Source organism: Vanacampus margaritifer, chromosome 18 (assembly GCF_051991255.1).
Source record: "Vanacampus margaritifer isolate UIUO_Vmar chromosome 18, RoL_Vmar_1.0, whole genome shotgun sequence".
Classification (NCBI taxonomy): Eukaryota; Metazoa; Chordata; class Actinopteri; order Syngnathiformes; family Syngnathidae; genus Vanacampus; species Vanacampus margaritifer.
The window spans coordinates 1,535,617-1,556,249 of NC_135449.1; the positions used below are offsets into that span (position 1 = coordinate 1,535,617).

The 20,633-nt window shown below is 43.3% G+C and overlaps 1 protein-coding gene across 35 annotated transcripts in view; it reads left to right on the forward strand.

The window, feature by feature from the left end:
* Positions 1–20,633, forward strand: part of tcf7l2 (transcription factor 7 like 2) — a 96,073-nt gene that overhangs the window by 24,782 nt on the left and 50,658 nt on the right. For 22 of the 35 annotated variants that reach the window (XM_077551680.1, XM_077551673.1, XM_077551682.1 and 19 more), the window contains exons 4-5: positions 8,363–8,464; positions 17,521–17,580. The exons of 3 other annotated variants lie outside the window; for them this stretch is intronic. In XM_077551680.1, coding sequence (XP_077407806.1) covers positions 8,363–8,464; positions 17,521–17,580 — 162 coding nt within the window. The remainder of the gene's footprint in view (positions 1–8,362; positions 8,465–17,520; positions 17,581–20,633) is intronic. 10 more of the 35 variants (XM_077551661.1, XM_077551696.1, XM_077551684.1 and 7 more) reach the window with 1 other exon arrangement.

Consider the following 20,633-nt stretch of genomic DNA (forward strand, 5'->3'; position numbering starts at 1 on the left):
ATTTCTTCAAAAAGTTTGTTTGTTGTTCGTTGATTGTTTGTTGGTTAGTCAGCAGGATTCCACCCACAAAAATTTTGGAATGCTGTTTGTTGGGTTTTTTTAGTTGACAGGATTACGTCAAAAATATTTCAATTGCGGTTTGTTAAGTGGCAGGATTACGGAAATATTTTCATCGCTGTAAAAGAGCTAGCAGTTGCATTTGTTTGGCAACCAGTCCCGGCCAATGGTGCCTCGCCTCTAGCCCAAAGTCAGCAGGTAAAATTTGTATGAAAATGTATTTATTTATTTGAAAATTCAGGCTTATAACTGAGCCACTGCATTTAACAAATAAAATAAAATAAAATATTAAGCTAACCTTAAGTAAGACGTTTTGTTGAATATTCCCATAAAAAAAATTGATGTTTAAAAATCGATTCAGCCTCATATCGAATAGATTCGAGAATTGCGCGCTGTAATATCGTGATATATTACCGAATCGTTTTTTTCTAACACCCCTAATGGTTACACAAGAAAATTATTTTGTGATTGCCATTTGTTGGTTTGTTTGTTAGCAGAATTATATACAAAACATTGAATCGCTAGTTGTGCCAACATTTTTTTTATAACCAATATTGGGCTATGTGAGCTATTTACGCTAATTATAATATCGCAAAAAAAGTTTTAACTCAGTTTGACACCCTTGCGATTTTCAAGACCTACTAAGGCCAGCTGGTTGCATGTGCGCATCGCAGTCACAGATGACAAGCTAGCGCGACGATGTTGGAGTAGGAAGCACCTTCAGCAGAGGCTCCGCAGCGTCGCCTGATGCTGAAGGTGCCAGCGAAGGCCTGTTCATTAGTCAGGCTGATGGAAGCCTCGCCATCTCCTGCTGGCCCTCCATCCTTCCTGCCGCTATTTATAGAGCAGCCAAGATATTCCTAATGGCACGGGATGAGGGAAGGTTGGACGGGGAGGGGGGGAGTTTGAAGAAATGGAACACTGTTGACTCCTCTGAGGCTAATTGAGAAGGTGGTAGATTGCAATCAAGTCACGGATTCTATCATTGGCTTGTTTGTGGAGTCGTGGACTTTATTCACGGTAAATCTCCCAAGTTCAATCAAATGAATTATTTTTACAATTCTGTCAATTGACCCAGGCAGAGCTATTGACAAAATGGGGTAAATGGTTTGAATGAAGATTTTTAGCCTTCTTCTTCGCCAGATATGTATGATGTATATGATATGTTGTTTGACACCGAAAGCAGGCTATTGATTATGTTTTGCTGAATTTTTCAGACAACCCGACCAAACATTTTTTGAGACATTTTAAATATTTTCAAACTTTTGAAGTAGCTACTCTACCTATATTAAACCCACTTGATTTATCATCTTCACCCACAAAATACTGTACGTTGGATTAATATACTTTTTTTTTTTTTAGGGAAATGGAAAAAAACAACTCAACGTTTTGGGGAATATCTGGTGTCCCTCATGTTCTCTTTGGTTTACAGTAGATGTTGCTAGCCGTTACGCAATCTTCACCATTTACCGGTCACTTGGGTTGGTGTTTGACTAGCACGTTTGTCCACACCTGTTAAGTCAACATGCAAGAGCAGAAACTGTATTTATCAGGCCCACAGGCCGGGCCGAAAGTCAAGTGTTGGTTGACGGACTGGAATGCTTCTAAAACTTTGCACAATCTGGAAACATCGTTTGTCATTTCCACTCTGCTGACAATTTGGAAGCCTTTTGAGAACATTTTTGACTCAAAACTTTTGACTCAAAACTCTTATCTATTTTCTGTAGTGCTTGTCCTCATTAGGGTTGCTGGTGAGCTTTGAGCCCATCCCAGATGACTTTGGTAGCGGGGCGATGTTCACCCTGAACTGGTCACCAATCAATGGCCGTCCAAATATCGACAAACATCCATCCATCCATTTTCTTAACCGCTTATACAAAGTTTATTTGTTGCTATTTCCATTCTTTAATAACAAGCAGCAGAACGTTTTTTTTTGGATTCTCAGCCACGCCGAACGCCATTGGCATTTTTTACATGCCACGATTGTGGCACACACTTTCTACTACTTGCTGCCTCACCTACTCTGTTTATAGCATACATTTATGTATACATACTTGGTTCAAGCATGAAGTGGCACACCTTGTCCTAAAGCGTCGACATTTCTCTCTCTCACAGTTGACGCGACAAGCCGAAGTTCAGCACCTCTTTTCTATCTTCTTCTGTGATTTATTTCAAATCCACAGCAATGCAACACCACCATCTATAGAGATTTGATAGCTATTGCAAAGATTTAAACTTGTGAAATTCAGAGCCTGGTGAGACCCACTTCCATGGAACCCTTTGAACCCTACTTGAGTCGGTGGCAGTGAATGGTTGGATTCTTGGTGACGAGTATAAACGTCAACAGCGGTGAATGAAAATCTTAGGTGGGTCATCGAGGTTGAACAATTTAACGTTAGCGTAGCTTGACAAGCATGCCTTCATTTTAAGATGCAAGTCAAGTCTGTGTTTGGTAGTGAGACAGGAGAAGCCGCTTGGGCATCCCCCGTCGCAATACATGTTTATTTGTAAGAGTCAAGCCGAGCTCCTCCAGCAGGGAAGGTGAGAGTTTGAGCTAGTGGATTTTGGACCGACTCGGCGGCCCGAGCCAACTCGGGGCCAGCGGAACCCACCGCTCAACCCCCCCTCATGTGGCTCTGGAGTAAATAAAGGCCCAGTGGACCCATTCCCGCCCCAGGGCACACAAACCCCAGGCCTTCCCATATTCTACCTTTATTTTCCTGCTTGCGAAACGCCTCTGGCTATCAGTGCAGGTGGGGTGTATTTTTTTCTTCTCTCCAATATTTACTCATAAAAAGTGTATTAGTCGGACCAAAGCTGCCCATGTTGTCCACATTTCAGTTAGTTTTGTGTGGTTTGCCCTGGTCTGTTCATCAAGTGAACCCTCCAAAAACATCTGTGTCTCCGCGTTTGTTTTTTAACCCCAGAGGGATTTCAAAGTGGAAGAATTAAGCTTGACCTGACCTCTGTCGCACAAAATTAAGTTTTCCATCCTTAACAACTGTTGTTTGCGTCGTCCCTTCCACCTGCTACTGAGGACAGACTCTCACTGCAAACAGATCAAGTGAAAACGCGGCCTCCGTGTTTCTAAAAGGATCAGATTGTAGTCAAACTGGTGGGGTTAATCCGTTAATCCGCGGTTAGTTTACTCAGAGAGGCTTTTTTAATGGGCTTCTCTAACTCGTCTTTATCTCGTCAGACTTTAATAAAGCTCTTTAAAGCGCCAGCAGTATGATTGGGTGTAATCTGCATGTTGTCAATCCCAGTGAGAGTGTTTTTTTTTTTTTCGGGGCAGTTTTGATTGAATGCAATTCAAATGTGACTTTCAGGTGTGTGTATACTGCATCTTGTGCAAGCAGGACTTTTCTGGGCTATCGCGTATGGCCGGCCATGTCTGACAGATGGATTGGAAATCCGTAGTACTCTGTCGCGACACATAACATCCATATGGTGACTCTAAAGCCAAGCTGCTGTTTGTTTGTTTATGACCCGACCCTACCCCTCCTCTTGTGCCCCCACCCAAATTTAACATCGTCCAATGGTCCTCTGTTGAAGAGTGAATCCGAATTTGAGCGCCATATTGTCACATAAAAAAACTCTGCCTGTTTGATCCGTCTGGTACCCTTTACTCGTAATCCCGCAACAAACAAGCTGCGCTTTGGCTTCTTTTTAGTCGCCATATGATGCAATATATCAGATGGGAACTTGATTGACGAGTAGCTTGATGGAAAAATTGTGGAAAAGTCGTGGTCGTGGTGGATCAATGAAACAGTCTTTGCTTAGTCCATGGTCAATAAATCTCTGGGCCACATGGAATTTCTTTTAGAAGCACAAACCAACAATGGTCAATGGCATAAATCCAAGGACCGCCTGCACACGTACTCCCAGACACTGAAAGGGAAGCGTCACTTGGACTCAGCGTAATTCAAATCATTGCTTGTAGCACCCAAGTAATATCAAGAATTTTGTCCTTTGACAGGAGTTTTTATAGTCTGAAAATGTGAACAAAATGGAAAATAATCCCAACTCCAATCCCCTACCAAAAAATTTTCCTTTGCCTGGGTCGAAAAATTTGGCCTGGCGACAGTTGAGTTCATCGCGGTACAATGATTTGGAGGACTCCGTTGTCTTTCACCTCATCAGAGACAATTGAGTCATTCAGCTTCCATTGCGGGGCCAGCTTGGGGGGGGGGGGGAAGGGGTGGGGGTCGGGTTGAGTGGTGGTAGAGGTCTGAAAAGGAGAGAGAGAGAGAGAGAGAGAGGCAATCTGGGTGGTTCTTACGAGGTGGGGGGTTGTTTGGGGGTGGGGGTGCAGGAAGAGAGACAGCGGAGACGAGAGAGTTATCCTGGAACTCCGCAGCAATTTGTCACTTCGGAATGGCTCTTGAGTTACACGGGAGGCCCCCCTCATAGCGGGAGAGTTTTCAGGTCGCAGCGTATGGGGTGGGGGGGAGCCGGCAGGGGCTTGGGAGCAGCAGAGAGGGGTCAGAGGTTGTGGCCTACTCGAACCCAGGCAGTGCGTCCGTTGATCGAGTGAGTGAGAGAGAGAAAGGGAGAGGGGTGGAAAGGGGGGTTGAGGATGGCGGGAGTGCTGGTCGGAAAAGACGGCGCTTGCCAGGGCTCCGTTTTCCTTGGCATGCGTGTAAAAGCTGCAGGAGAGATTAGTGTGCGAGGACATTTGCAAAAAGTGGGGCCACTTGTTCGGACATGCGCAGCCCTCTCTCCTCCCCCCCCCCAGATTGCCCCGCTGCCACTCTCGGTGTGGGTGTCACCTTCCTGCTCCCTCAGAATGTCCTCTTGCTACAGCTGCGTTTGACATACTTGCGAGCATGTGTGGTCATGCACTGGCAGGACATTCCAGTGGCTGGATCCGCAGTTTGCCCCTCCGCTGCAGCCTCGTTGGCCTTGCTGGCTCCTCTCCTGCACTCGTCTTCAGTTACCTCATAGATGACAGCAGCAGCTCCAGAGGCATACTTTATATGCAGAGACTCGTTGGCTTGTTGTTGCTATACGGCAACACTTCCGCCAAATTGAATGTGGCAGATCTTCTAAAGCAAGTGTAGAGAACAGCGCACATGGCAGGGGATACGATACGTTCCTGACCCGCGCACTATGGCTGCAATTCTGCAATATTTGAGAGACAATGAAAACACACTTTTCAAATGTATACAGAGAAATTAAATCCACACATAAAATGTCTGATCTAGGCGCGACACAAATGATGAACCGCTTTAACTTAATCAAAGGCCAATTAAGTTGATGCCACTAATTTACAGACACGCACACATGCTTAAATATATTTGGGTTTTGAATTAAAAGGACTGTTTGCATTTGACTGAATTTAATAAATGTTGATATTCTGCGATTCACATCATTTTTGCTACTTATGGCAATCACTGGAGACGGACTAGCGTAAAATCGTTACGTCTTAAATGGGAAAGACTTCTTTGCTTTGGAGGCTAGCTTCAGTATTTTGCAAATGTGGGACTTCATTGTATGAGGCACAAAGTCATGAAATTTTATTTGCAAAATGACATTCTAATGGCCAATTACAGTCAGTACATTGTTCTGTGATAGGCAATCCTATGAGACATTGACTTTGTAAAATAGGTTAAATCTCCAATCTGCAAATGAATGAGGCATGCTCTCATACTGTGCCACTTTGCCACATCCAACATGGCAGCGTCTCTGTATACACGTCAGCTCTCTCACTCCCTTTCATTCGCTCCCCACCATTTTCCTCTATCCCCCACTGTGAAAATTAATACCCAGTGTGTAGTGTGTCCATAAAATACTCCAAAGAGCGCAACTCACATTTTTACAACTTTTCCTTTTTTTTTTCCACATACAAACAAGCACAAACAAAGGTCGTTTTGCTGCACTTAAAGCTGTCTTGTGGTCATAAATGTGTAGAAGAGAAACACCAGGCAACCCCCCCCCCCTCCTCCTCCTCCCTTGCAGGGGTTGTAACCGTGGTCATGGAGTCAATAACTCCCTCCAGCGTCGACCACTGGCAGGCACCCCGCGGTGAACTCTCCGCTAATTACCACTGATTTAGACACAGTCTCAGGAAGGGTCGTGACACACTCTCTCAGACCAGCACTGACTCAAACACACGCACACACACAGACAGAAGTGCATACAAACCAGAGGGCACTCCTGCAGGATGGCAACCCAAAAAGATATTTAATCTGGCCTTGCACATGTATGGCAATGTATACAAAAAGGTCTGAGTTGAAAATAAACGGAGAGCCTCGCTCACGCTTTCTACGGAATCAGTGCGATACCATCTCGACCTCAAGCAAACTTCTCCATGTGGATGTCAGATGGTGGGAATGCATTATTATTTGGACAAAAAGGCTAGTGTGTTTAAAAAGAACAAAAAGGTCCTCTTCTTGCACACGCTAACATCCATTTCGATATTTAAATAGAAGTCATTAAAGTCAATTTCCCGTTAGTAATTTAAGTTGAATTGATTTGCAAACGAAAAGTCATCCAATGTCATGAAACGCACCCCCGCCCTCGTCTTGGAGGAAATATCAGCGATGATCAAGTCCTTGTTATTCATAGGCCATATAAAATGATCATTTTTCACACTTTCCCATGCTTCAAACCTGATCAAATTTTGCATTTATACCGTGCTGAAAATTCACATGCAGTAGCAGTTGCCGAGCATAACTCACAAAAGTTGTCTCCATTGCGCAATTTCTTAGCATTCAGCCCTCAATGCCAGTTTCCGCTTTAGCTGCCGGAAATTTGCAAGGTTATGTTCAAAGACTTGAAAGACCCACGCTCGCAAAGAACGTGCAATTTTGGTTTGAAGTGGCCATTTTAGGGTATTTTCAGGTTCCTTCAAAGCGGCCATATTTGAACTACAATTGTGCATCTCCAAAAAAAATGGAGCAAGCTGTTTTCAAGACTTCATGTTTGTCCATAATTTGTAGACATTTCATATTTCCAGGGGTCCTTCAAAATTCGATTGGTAGCCACACATACTAGTAGTCACGCATTCTAGACCAACACAGAATTTGAAGCACATGTACTACTGTAGACTTATGAGCCACACTAAATCATGAGAAATTTAGTCTTTACTGTGGGCGGAAGATTCAAATGTGAAATTTGTAATAATTCTGATTATTTTGTTATGTACTATATTTAAAGCCTCAGAAAAGTTCTCAGTCCCCGTGGCCCCGTTCTCAAACTAGGTGGGTGCGATGTTATTAAGAACTGCTTGAGCCGCAGTTTGTCCTCCTGCCGTCACCATGCAGGCAATTGACGACTTTTTTGTTGTTGTCGTAGTTTCTCAAGTAGTTGTGTGCTTCCATTAGTTTGCCTTTTTCAGGGTTTGCTAGGAAAGGGAATCTTTTGCCATGAAAGGAATGCTTTCCGGGAATAGTCTTCCGGGAAAAGGTATGACATGCTGGAATAGTCCATCCAGTGTGTCATCACTTTTTGACAGATGTTTCACATGACCCTTGTTTCTGCTTATCTGTTTGTGTGCGAACGCGTGACGAGGCGATGCAGCGAGCGAGAGCGAAAGGCTTTGGGGAAAAAAAACGTCTGATATCGGCCAAGTCAATCATTTATGGGAGCCGTCAGGAGGTCTAGCCTGGTGAGACGCCACGCTTGGACCTCTTTATGGCTGCCAATAAATGAGTCACAACAGTTGCGTTTATGACATAAGGTCATCGCCAAGTCACAAACTGTGTGCCGCTTGTGTAACCTCCACCTTACCTTGTTCATCTTTATTTGGGGTCAAATATACATAATACAGAAAATTACGGAAATTTGGGAATTCGTTTCTGGATTGGTGTCCCATCCAACTAGTACCCGCTTTTTTAGCTGCCAGTTATTATTTGGATTTTTGCAAATTTGTGGTACCTTGACTTGGGAGTGCCCAATTATTATTTTTTTCTATTAAAAAATGTTTTGTATTGATGTCGGTTTTTGACAAACAAAAATGTTGCATTGTTGTATTGCTTACTTGCTTGAATTAGATGATATTATTAGGATAACGACTCCATTCTCATTTAATTCCCCTATTAAAATGTTTCCAATTTGGAAAATTCCCTATTTTAGTTTCCGATGGAGATTTAACGAAGACGCTCCACCTCTGTTTAGTCGTTCAGGCCAAACGTGAAATCAAGCGTACCATCCATCCACCATCCATGTTTTTAAGTTTGCACACCCATCCAAAGAAATGTCCCCTTTCTGTCGTCCTACTTTAAGTTGTTCTTTTTTGCTTTCTGCATTGTTAACATGTTTTGTTCCCTTCTTTCCATTCTGTGTCCTTTCTGCCATTCAGTACCTACAGATGAAATGGCCCCTGCTAGATGTTCAACCAGGAGGTCTTCAGAGTAGACAAGCACTTAAAGATGCCAGGTCCCCGTCACCGGCACACATCGTTGTAAGTAACAACCGCTTTTTCTCCCTCCCAGCTCTTCAACCCGCAAATACAAAATCCCCGCCCCCCCACGAAGGGATTGAAGAAATGCATGTTGTTTGCACGTTTGACTCGATCGGCAAGGCGCTAACGTCTGGGAGTGTGGCAGGTATAAAATGCGGAACGTTTCGCTACCTTGCTGGGGAATGAGGCAACGCTGCTGTCCTGCTATCACGCCAGCTTTGAGACGAGTGTGGGCGATCCTCCAACATTGATTATCCAACCCCGCGGAGATGCAGGACAGAACTCTGGCGGTTGTCGGCGAGAAGGAGAGAGTTGGCCTGGCCAAGCATGCGTCCACCCCGGGCATGTCGATACGTAAGGAGGCGGTCGGGCAGTCGTTTGTGAGCCTCGCTGTTAGTTTGCGCTCAAAGGCGGAAAGTTTTCCAGAGGTCGGCGGCAAGGTTGAATGTGAGGATGAGCTTTTTGTGAGCGTGGTCGCCGGGGTCAACAAAGAGGGAAAATCAATAAGGGCGGTGTTGCGGACAAATTAGCGACCATAAGTTTCTGTCTTCAGTTGGAGAATTTGTGAAACTGCTTTTCCAGGCATGAGAGCAAGGGTGGGAAAGCCGTTGTGCTCAAGGGTCACGTTCCATCTGGAAAATGGAAATGAGTACAATTGTGTATGTAAAATATATTGATTTCAATAAAAGAATGCTTTATTCTTATTTTATTGTTTGTAAAATAGTGTAATTGTAAGGAATTGACCAATTACAGTGTTCCCTTGCTCAAATTTTTCTCGCTCCCGCGGCTTTTTTTGTGTGTGCAATTTTGCATGCATTTTTGTGTTTTTATGGCAAAGACCCCAACGCAGCTCAACTCATTTCACGACAAGCGACAGTTCGGGAGATAATGAACAATTCTTCAAAATCAATACTTCCAACTCATTTGCAAAGTCCGATTAAATTAACGCTAACAAAGAACGCAAGAGGCCATTGATGGGCTAATGAATAGCATCTGTGTCACGGTGTTGTAACCCTTTATGAGTAATGGCCATGAATTAATCTTGATCCACAAAACGAATAAATTCTTTACATTCTGTATTACTCAGTGGGCCGAGATATGCGAGCCTTGCTTTGGCCTGCTCTATGTTAGAGGCACCAAAATAAGTGTCTAACGCCTCATTTAATTGGTCGTTATGATTTCTCAGCTTGGCTATGGCCTCGACCGACTGTCCCGGTGGGTCACATTTGACATCGGATCCGTTCACTTTTATGTTGCGGGATGAACGGCATCTTTGGCAAAGCCCGAGCCTCCTTTTGTGTCACGAGGCGTCTTGAAATAGCGAGAATCGACAAGGTTGTTTACTTGAAACGGAAACGCTGTCAAAAGTTGTCTGGCAGACAAAGGACTTGAGCGACAACAAGCGTTCTTCCGAACAAAACAAAACCAGCTCGGGTCGTTCCGTCTCTTCCGCTGGATGCTGCTGGTGTTATTTTTAAACCTGCGAGTTCAGCGCGGGCCCTTTTTCTCGCGCTGTTATTTTAGGAGTCGCTGAAAATGAGTCCTTAAACCAGTCGTAGGCAGGTAAATACTCAAGCTTTTTATTTCCTTGAAAATGACTCATCCGGCTGTAAATACCCACGGGCCGAGCATCCAACCTCCATCACTGCTTTTTACGACTCCTTTTAAATGGAGTTTGGGAACAAAGTTTATTGCTTGCAGTTGCAACTTTTGTACAATAACAAAGGAGAATCTGACGTCATTGTATCTGCAATTATTGCTGGTCTATAAATGCCAACTGTTAAACTTAAAAATTTGGGCTACATTTCTTTGATGGATTATGGGGAAATTGATCAAATCTCGACAAATTATTCATTTCTAATCTCTGACCTCTTGTTTGGATGCCAGTTTTATGTTGAATTGCGTTCTGACGCCGCTGTACTCGCCAAAGCAAGAATCGGTGCCGTCGTAGCTCATTTTTCCAAACTGCCGTTGTCGTTGTTAGTCTTCTTCACATTGTAGCTGAGTAGATTCAACGGCGCCTCTGATGGTTGCAGCCAAGTAGTGCACTCCATTTTAGATCGGTCAATAGAAAGATGGTTCCTTAATTTATCCCCTGAGGGAAATTAAATAATCATAGCAGCAGTGTTTACACATAAACACTCATATGAATAATGTATTACAGTACAGCAGAGTAGCATTGAGGAGGGATTACCATAAATGTTAATCAAATCTAAACAAAAACTGGAAGATTATGTTGCATGTTGGTGTGTGGTCAACACTACAGTGGACCCCTGTATATTTGCAGGGGGTTTTTTGTTTTTGTTTTTTTTGTGGTGGAAAATCCTCGCTATTTTTTTCTTCCTTTTTTTACAATTCCAATTTGTTTGTTTGTGTTTGAAATGCTATTGACCTAATACTATTGGGATCCTAGTTTGTGGTGTGTTTTATGGGTTATTTGTGGGTTATTCTAATCACTTGCTAATTGTGGGTTTTGCTGTTTGCAGATTTTCGCTGTTCATTGATTTTCAGTGCTTGTGGATTTTTGCTCCTCACAAAATTTCGCTGTTTGTGGATCATCGCTATATGTAAATTTTTAGTATTTTCAGATTTTTGCTCCTCACAGATCTTCTCTATTTGTGAGCTTCGCTGTTATCAGATTTTCACTGTTTGAAGATTTTCGCTATTGGCAATCTGCCTTCCTCAATTACTTGAGAATATTACAAATCCACTGTTCACTACTTAGAACCCTTACTGATAATTAATTCATTACGATGTGCATTGTCAGTGACAATACATTGTTAGTGTAATTTTACATTCATTTTTAGTATTACGCCTACTGTAGCTTTCGTTAGCTAAGCAAATCCAGTTCTGACGGTGTCTTTGTTTGGTCAAGAAAAACTCTTGAACTTGATGATAAATAACTCAGTAGGTTCAGTTTTTTCTCTCTCGTTCTTTTCCCCTTCAGCACACTGGCCGCAAAGCTCCGAGGCATTGCGGCATCGTGTGCGCACACGTACACACACACGCAAGCTGCTGTTAGCGCGCGTGATGAAATTGAACGTGAAACGCAGCTTGTATTGTTGGCGCTCTTTCTTTCCTTGTGCTCCACTATCCACCTCTTGACTGCGAAGGAGGTGCGATTGAATGTTTCCCTGGTTTGCATCATTCCGACTGCGTTGCATCTGGAAAAGAGAAGAGAGAGAGAAAAAAAAATATTTCTCGCGGACAGCGTGCCAATGTTAACTCCGCGCGGACCCCCACCCGTGTCACTCAATCAATCTTTTGAGCGCAAGCCGGCCTCCTCGTTCCAGTGCATGATTCCCTTATCAATAAGTGCTGGAAACAGTGGTTTCCTTTTTTGTTTGCAAATTATAGGAAATACTCCGACACCTTGACCTGGCGGGCGCTTGTAGCGGTGGCTGCTCCGGCCGCGATAAGACGGCGGAGAGATAAGGGCCGGCTCGAGTGTTGCTAACAAACGGCGAAATGACCGCGAGCCGTTCACGCATAGTTTGAGGGGACTGTAAATAAATCCTATTAAAAGAATTGGACACACTTGGCAGGTTAAAGGTTGGAACAGTTTGCAAACTTTTATATTTGCATTTCAGGTCATAAAAACACTGGCAAATTTAGCTTGTATTTGCATCTCCTGTGGAAATTTGACATTTTCTGAAACTTTTATCTTTATAATGTTACAAGAATGATGGTTGTTCGTCTCTGTGTGCCCTGTGATTGGCCGGCAACCTTTTCAGGGTGTACCCCCCCCCCCCCCCCCCCCACCTACTGCCCAAAGCCAGCTGGGATAGGCTCCAGTGCCCCCCCGCAATCCTTGTGACAAAACACAAGCAATATTTTAAGAGCATTATTACAGGTTTTTTTTTTTTGCATTTGCAAAAGGTTTGCCATTCGTCAAAACGGTATTAGAGCCAAACTTTAGACTTTACATAAAAATGATCAAGCAATAGGAGTGATATGAGATTTTTTTAGTTAAACTGATTGCTTTATTTGATTAATGGCTAGCTTGAAGATGGATAAGCCACAAAAAAGTGACATTACGCAAAGGAATGAATGAAAGGTATAAAAGAGGCTAAAAACTGGTGCTGCAATCGTGACACAATCTCTCACTAACTTTTTAAATGTGTGAACGATTCCATTAACTTCTTACAGTTTACCCATTCAACAAATTTTATTCACAAAAATTCTAAATTTGGCTAGTTATCCTCTTAGAGACTTAAAAACTTCTGCTTTTGAAAACTTCTTTTCGCGTCAGTGGAATAAATGAGGAAATGACCTCTCGCCGATCGGTCTGTCGGAAGGCGGCGGCCCCCCTGTTTACCGTACGCTCAGAGGGTCGGTCGGGCCCGTTTTAAAGTGCCAGACCAACCCCGCGGGCACCCTCCAAACCTGCCGCCGACGAACTTTTACGCCATTGGCTGAATGTTATACAATATTCATCCATCTATTGATGTTTTTCTTTTTGGTGGTTGTTGGTTGTCGAGGATGCGAAAATCGCAGGTCTGCAGGGAAAGGGCGAAAACATTTGTTGCTTTGTCATCCCTCGCCGATGTATTGATACGTTTTCATTTCAGATTTCTCAAGAGTCTTTGTTGATTCTTCTGGGAAATGCTGTTGTAGTGTTGAGCTGCCATAGTTGTTGCAATGGAACCGTTTTTTTTTTTTTGCTTTTGCGTGTGGAAACCGTTTATAACTGGTTCAGTATGTCAAGGGAAAAAATGGGAGCCATAAACCTGCTTCTTTTTGTGTAAGGAAATAACGTTTCAAATTAAATTTACAAAACTGCTCGCAGTAGCTTCAACAACTGAAAACTATTTTCAGGACAGTGCAACATCAATCCTTTTGTCTTCTTTTAAGGAAACAAACCAGTCAGACAAGCGTCAAAGTTTATATGAAAAAGTATGAATTATTAAATGAAAAACTCCACTTGTGTCCATTATTGCTTTGGCTGTTGAAATGTCATTGGAAGTTGCCTGAGCATGTTTTTAAAAACTGAATTTAATTGATTTATTAAATTAATTGTGTAATGCCTTGTGCAACAACTTTGACATAATCCCAGAAGCAAGTCGAGCCGCATTGTATTTGTTTACGGAGTAGGCTCACAGGCAAACTTGGGTTCGAAACATTGGTTTCCATCAGTTAAGTAGTGGTATCATTTATTATTATTATATTATCTATTGATCCCAAATTAATCCACAATTTCGTGCAATCTTCTTGATGATCATTGATGGCCAATGATACGACAATAAAGGACCGAGGGAAGGGGCGAGCGAGCGAGCGAGGGAGCTTTTCCACTGGAGTAGCACCATGTCATCGTTTGTTGGTTACGGGAAAGTGGGCATGGGTAGATGCGACTCGCATTCTGATTGGCTTTTGTTGCTTAATTTGCCACTTTTGAGAATTGGGGCAGGAGCATGGACATGTTACCCGCACGCTCGCGTGCACACATGCACTTACGCACACTCACAGCACCAACGTCTCGAGCCCAACAATGTCTTCATTGTTTTGCCGGCTTTCACTGGCAGCAGGGGACGGCTGGAGTGTTAACCATTTCCCAACCGTGCCTCGGTGAGTGAGTCATTGTGTCTTCAAGGTAGCAAAGAAAAAGGTCCCCAGGAGGAGGAAATTGGGGGGGGGGGGCACTTGTCCCCACCAAGCCCGTTGGCCTGGGGTGTATGGTAATTAGTGCAGAGGAAGTGATGGAATCTGGACATTTTTACGGCTAGCAGGACCTCCCACCATTTTAGCACCTTTCACTTTCTCATTAGGCGGACATTTAACGCTGAGTGGGACTGGATGGACATGTGACTGCTTTACGAGGTCAGCGAGTGAATAGGCACTCGCCGGATCAAATTCACCTTCCTTTGCCGCTTCTTTCTCCAGTCGGGACAAAGGGGACTTCCTGTAGTCTGAATGGGCCGCACACCTGGACCGTCGGGACAATTGCTCAGGACTTTGGGAGGCCCGGCAAGATCTGCTTGTTAATGAATGACCCCGTGGTCAGCAGGCAGGCACCACCCACGAACTTCACCGAGGACCTCGCCGAGACCACGTGCGCGCAATGCCGATGTTTATCTGCCCCACGTCGTCTTCCGCAGACGTTTGCTCACGGGCTCATGGAGGGTGGGAGTGGGGGAGATGTCATCAGACGCCCTGTCGGGCCTGAGGCCGTTGTCTGGACGGCCTCTTGTTTCCGCAGACAATCCACTCAGTGTTGACTTTGTCAGCAAGACAACAATGACTAAAAGAGTCACGCTGATCCTTTAATGGAACACTTTCAATTGAGGACCCGTTTCGACAAACTTCTCAATAATAAATTCTTGGATCTTCCAGAATATTGTAGTTCACAACATCATTTACTTCCAAATATTCACACCCACTCGCTCAACTCACAAATTAGCTTTGAAGAAATCATTTGATTGGCTCTAGTGACTGGACTGTGAGTTTCCTCTTTGCATACATTTACTGGATCAGCGTGATAAACAGAAATATTAAGACAAGACTTCCGCAAATGCTCTAAAGGTTGGGTAAAAAAAAAAAAAAAATTCTAAATTCCCTGAAGTTGCACTGGTTTAAATATTCATAAATCATTACAAATACCCTAAAAGTTGTACAAGGTAAAATAAGACAACTGAATATCCCCTAAACAGGGATGTGATTTTTCCGCTAATTTTTTTTTTTTTTTTTTTTAATTTTTTTTAGTAGTTCATTGTGTATGCACATGACTCCGACAGATAACATCTTCCGCTATAACAAAGACATTTGTGGTATGCTCTAATATGAGTTACTTTTCATTTGGTCATGATACAATTATTTGTTCATGAAATTTGAACTCTTCAACATTATTTATGTGTTAACTTAGTAATCACATTAGTTAGATATGATGATATTCTCAGTGATAGTTTTTAAAAGCAAAGGCAGTCCAATGTTTTTGAATGTGACTGATTTTGAGTTGACTAAAACTGCCATTTTATATGGGATAGTTCAATATACATTGAAAATTTATGCTGTTGTTTTGTCTATTTCTTTGTCATGTGAGTGCATTGAAAGTACTTAAAAACACGGAAAACCCATGAGCTCCGGGGGGCTACGCCCCCCTTGTCCCCCCCACCAGGGCACTGCCCTGGACCTAGCTGGGTGCCAGCGGCAATAATTATTAGAAATAATAGTATTGTCTGTTCTAAAAAGTTGTTCAGATCATAATAGGTCAAACCTGAATCCCCAAAAGTTGCACAGGATAAAATAAGACGACAAAAAATTCTGCAAAAGTTGTGCGGGTGAAAATAAGAACACAGCAAACCCCCCAAATTTGTGCAAAGTATTTGAGGACCACCGTATATCCTCTCAGAGATGCGCAGGTTAAAATGACACAACTGTAAAACTCCCAAAAGCGAAACGAGGAATACGTTGTTAGCCAAAATAACCGAATAAAAGGAGCCTTAGCAGTATTATACACCACAGACGCCACTTGGCTCAGATAAAACCGATCCTTGTCATCTTTCAAGATGCAAAGTCCTTGTTTTAGTGTCTCCGCACATGATGGAATAGCAACAAAAAGAAGACATGGAGTATATTTATTTCTTAAGGGAGCGGGCGAGAGAAAAGGGCAGAGAACTTTGCCGAGGAAAAGCAACATGACCTTTACTTTACTGACCAACTCGGGTGCCTGAAAGCAATCCGACAAGTTGCTTTCTCCACGCTGAGATCACCGGCTTCTATTTGCAATTGCACTTAACCCCCCGAGGGCCGGCTAAGATAACTCGCACCAGCAGCTGCACGCTCAACAACACATACAAAGATCTCATCTGGTGTGCTTTTCTTTTGTGTATGTCCTGAGGTATCCCGAGCGGACAGCGGCTGTGGAAATGTTGCCTAGCAAATGAATTGGGGGGGGGGGGGGGGGGGAAAGCCAGGATGTGGTTCCACACAGCTATGGATCCACATCTATTAATAGATTATTTGCAATTTGTTAGTTTTGCCCACTGTGATGCTAATAAAGGTTGCGAATGTTACGCGCGTCATTAAAAAGCATCATAGTCGTGTAGTGTTCCTGTCACCAAAGTCCAACATGAAACACTAATGCAACTCAGTGGCAGAAAATTACCTCAACACAAATGAGTCAATGTTTCACACTCCTTTTAACCATAACTGTTAACTGTAACTTTATGAATTACGTAATATAAAAATGTATGTATCAATGAAGTTAGAGACACATTCACATTTATATTTGGTAACAAGGGTATGATATACTTAAAAAAAAAAAAAATGTATTGTACATTTAGAACAGATGCAACAAACGATTAATTTTTGATTAATCACGAGTTAAGTATGAAAGTCATGTGATTATTTACGATTAAAAATTGTAATTGCCTGACAGCCCTAATATGTAAGTAAATGAATGAATGTGTGTGTGTGTGTGTGTGCAGTTTGATGTGGGCATTTATTTTTTTAAGTATCATTAATAAACAATAATTCGTCAACGGGCAGTTTTTTTTTTTAACCTGCTCAACCATTCTGGGATTCCCAGCGGTCTTACTTTAGCCTACACTACTTTGAGATGATTTTTCTCACATTTTAATGGCCATGTTTTTTTTTTGGGGGGGGGGGGGGGTTATTTTAAATGGCAATTTTTTTTCATGTGGCCTAATTCCCCCCCCCCCCCCCCCCCCCCCACCAAATATCGGCGTTGGCAGCGAATACCAGCCTCTTTTTCTCTTCTCAGAAAGCAAGCAAAATGTTTGGAATGTACTAAAGAGTGTAATATTGTTTTAACAAGCAGCCAGCCGCTACGGACAGCGACGTAACCAGCAACCAGCGCAGTCTTTCTGCCGGTTTCTGGCTGTAAAAGCCTCTAATAACCGACTCCGACATGCACCCAGGAGGAGGCGGAGCCCACAGAGACGAGCTCGTCGTTTCAATAAGTCAGAAAGCAAGGCGATGCGGCGGGATTTTCCAGGGAGAACGCGTTGCTTTTGCATAAATCCTGGCCCGTGTGTGTGCGTGTGTGTGAAGAGCTCATATAATTGTGTGACTTGGGACCGTCCATCTTTGCCTTTCAGGGGCCCTTCTGCTGGGAATTCCCTGGACAGTCAGATCTGAGCCTTCACCAATTTCATTTGGTGAGAGACCTTTGAATTCCCAAAAAATATCATGCCAGATTTTTTTGGTTTGATTCCACACCACATAAATTAACACCTGCTAATTGATGATTTAAAAAAAAAAAAAAAAAAAAAAAAGCAACAAGAAGACTTTGATTGAATGACACCTTGGGATCATGGTGATAATGATAAATAATGACGCTGTGTTTCTGCTTGTTGCTCAATCAGTTGCTGCTGCTTTCGTGTTGAATTGCTGTTTGCTGGCTTTTGTCCATAACCAAACTAAATCTCATATATTTTCTCTTTCTGTGTTTGCCACTCCTCCTCTCACGCTTTATGCTCATACTTAACGGGCCTGGGTGATCTTGCTGATACGTTTGAATGAAATGTAATGTGCAAATTAGCCCCCTCCCAAACACACACACACACACACACACACACACACACACACACACACACACACACACACACAACTAATAACAGTTTGAAGAAGTGGAGGTACTTGCTGAGCCCCGACCCAGTTTGTAAAAAAAAAAAAGAAAAAAAAAAAAGAAAAAAAAAAAAGAATGCCACTGTAAAAACATGGATTGTATTTTCACTCGTGGTGGCAGCACTTCGTCACCAAGATGCCAAATTATAGATGGATGAAGCAAAGTTAATACAGTTTTAGACAATTCCACTAAAGATCCCCATCATTTGTTTACTTCAAAGTTGGAATACTTCAGCTCAGATTTGTGGCAAGCCCTAAAAGTGGATTTCTTACTTTCCCCCTGGAGGGTTGACTAGGGACTTCCTCCTGGGATGGCTTGGCTCGTCTCTGGCTTGTTGACTTGGCACACTCTCTTGACAGAAAATAAGACAAGCCCTTAAAGACACAAACCATACTTAATTGCGCCAATGGGATGAGCACAAGACAAAAGGAAATGTTGCTTTTTCTGCATGTCAACTTTGCTCTCATGCGATGCGTCTTTGCTCAAACTTGTTTGACGAGGTCTGGCGTGATCGCGTTTGGGTGTGCCCGCCTGCCTTCGCCGTCTGCCTTGCGTGTGTGCATCGGTGTCACACAAACACACTTTTTCACGTCCTGGCGTGACTCAAGTTTCAGATGACAGCTCGTCAGACGCAGGTCGGGTCTCAGGCGTCACATGTCACGGCCTACAACAACTTAAACTCGTTTCACCCCCCGCGGCGGCGCTAAGTAGGCATCAGAAAAATGCGGTAATCACGCTTTACTCACCGCTTTCACCTCAACAATTAGGGGCAAGGTTTAGAAGTGGCATCAATAATCCAATCTATTGCTGGCAAACTGTACAGTGGACTAGTTTTTCCACATAGCCCCCCCCCCCCCCCCATCTCCAAACTTTGGCTGATTGCCACAGCCGGCCAGCCCGTTGAGTGACAACACACCCGGCGGCTCGCTGTGCTACTGTATTAACACTGGAGGCCGATTCGCAGGGAAACTTGTTTTGACAGAACTCCAGGTGTCTCATTGTTGGCTCTGGAATGGTTCAACAGAGTTACCAATTAGCACTGGGCTGAGGGCACGGGAAGGGGTGGGGGCTCATTATGAGGAGGGGGGGGGGAGTACAACAGGGGATGGGCGGGGGGCGGAGTAGATGGGGGGATGACGATTTGGCTGCAGTGATGGAATGAGGTTTGACCTCCACCCCTCCTCCCCCACCCAGTACAAAAACGGGACAAAACTACATAAATATTGTAACGAGATTATTACAAAAAAATATTTCATGGCAAATATGACAAAAAAATTAGACACAAATAGACAGGATGAACCAAAAGTACAAAAACATTAGATAAAACTGAGAGCATTAGACCAAAAAAATGAAAGAATAATTAAAGATACTTCAATGCGAAAAATACAAAAATGTTAATATAAAAAAAAAATCTATCAACTTTGTTGGCTGGTGTCGATCCCAAACTGTGGGCGTAATCACATTTCCGTCCCTATGACTAACCTTCTTTGTTATTCCCTTTTTTTCGAGGAACTTTCAAGAAGAAAATCTTTTGAGAAGAAGCTGAATGCATTTTTTTTGCCTTTCATAAGATGCGGCGGTCGACACAAACAAATACGAAGCACGCGCGAACAAAAGGGAGACGGGCATCATTGTGAAGAAGAAGCGAGACCGGGGCTTGCTAACAATGCTTGTGTCAGGCATTCAAGAAAAACAAAAAACAAGTCGCTTAATGTCGATGAGTGCGTTGATTGTGCGAATCAATGCCGAGCGTTCGGGGTCAGGGTTCTTCCTCCGTGCTAGAAGTTACCGATTGATGTTTTGTAAACTTGTAATTGCATTGGATGCCTTGTTTGAGTCAAGACACTTCTATGGAAAGGCTCAAACGTCCGCACTGTGTCACTTTTTCAAGCCAACTTTGAACCGCGGCGTTACAATACGTTGGTGGTACGGTCAAGTTTTTTTGTGATTTCAGGACACACAAAGTCAAGCACTGTCACGAGAGAGAAGAAAATGTTTGAATTCCCTCAGGAACAATTTGAAGTCCGTCACAGTCAAATTTGAACGGTGCTGTCCAATGCTGAGTGATTCCAGAGAGCACTTAAGCTGCCCGGAATTATTCTTTGCAAAAGGAGAGGGGCTTTTCTCTTAAGGTTTTGCAGGGGTGCACGTGGGCTTTCTGCTCAATTCTCTTTTTAGGCGTTTGGTGTCGTCTACCCATCGTCGCACCGTCGCTGTATTCCAAGCAATTCTTTCAGGTTGGCCGAGCGAGCCAGAAACACACTAAAGCTCCCCCAATTTATTTGATTTTTGTTCCTCTCCGCAGTTCCGAGAAAGACCCACCTGAACTCCATCGGATTTGTTTGGCTCACATATTGATGTATGTCTTGTTGCTGTGTCTTTTTTTTTTCTTCCTAATGTTCCGTCTTCCAAGTCGGTGTCGTAGACGTTGTCGGAATGCCAGAGTTTTGTTTTGGAAGGAACTTGATACGAGGCGTTTTTTTTTTTTTTTGCTCTCAGCGTGCTTCCCTGTTCCTGTCCTGGAAGTTTTGGCCACTTGATCGAGACAGGTGATGATGCGATCAGACAGCGTGAGCATACCTG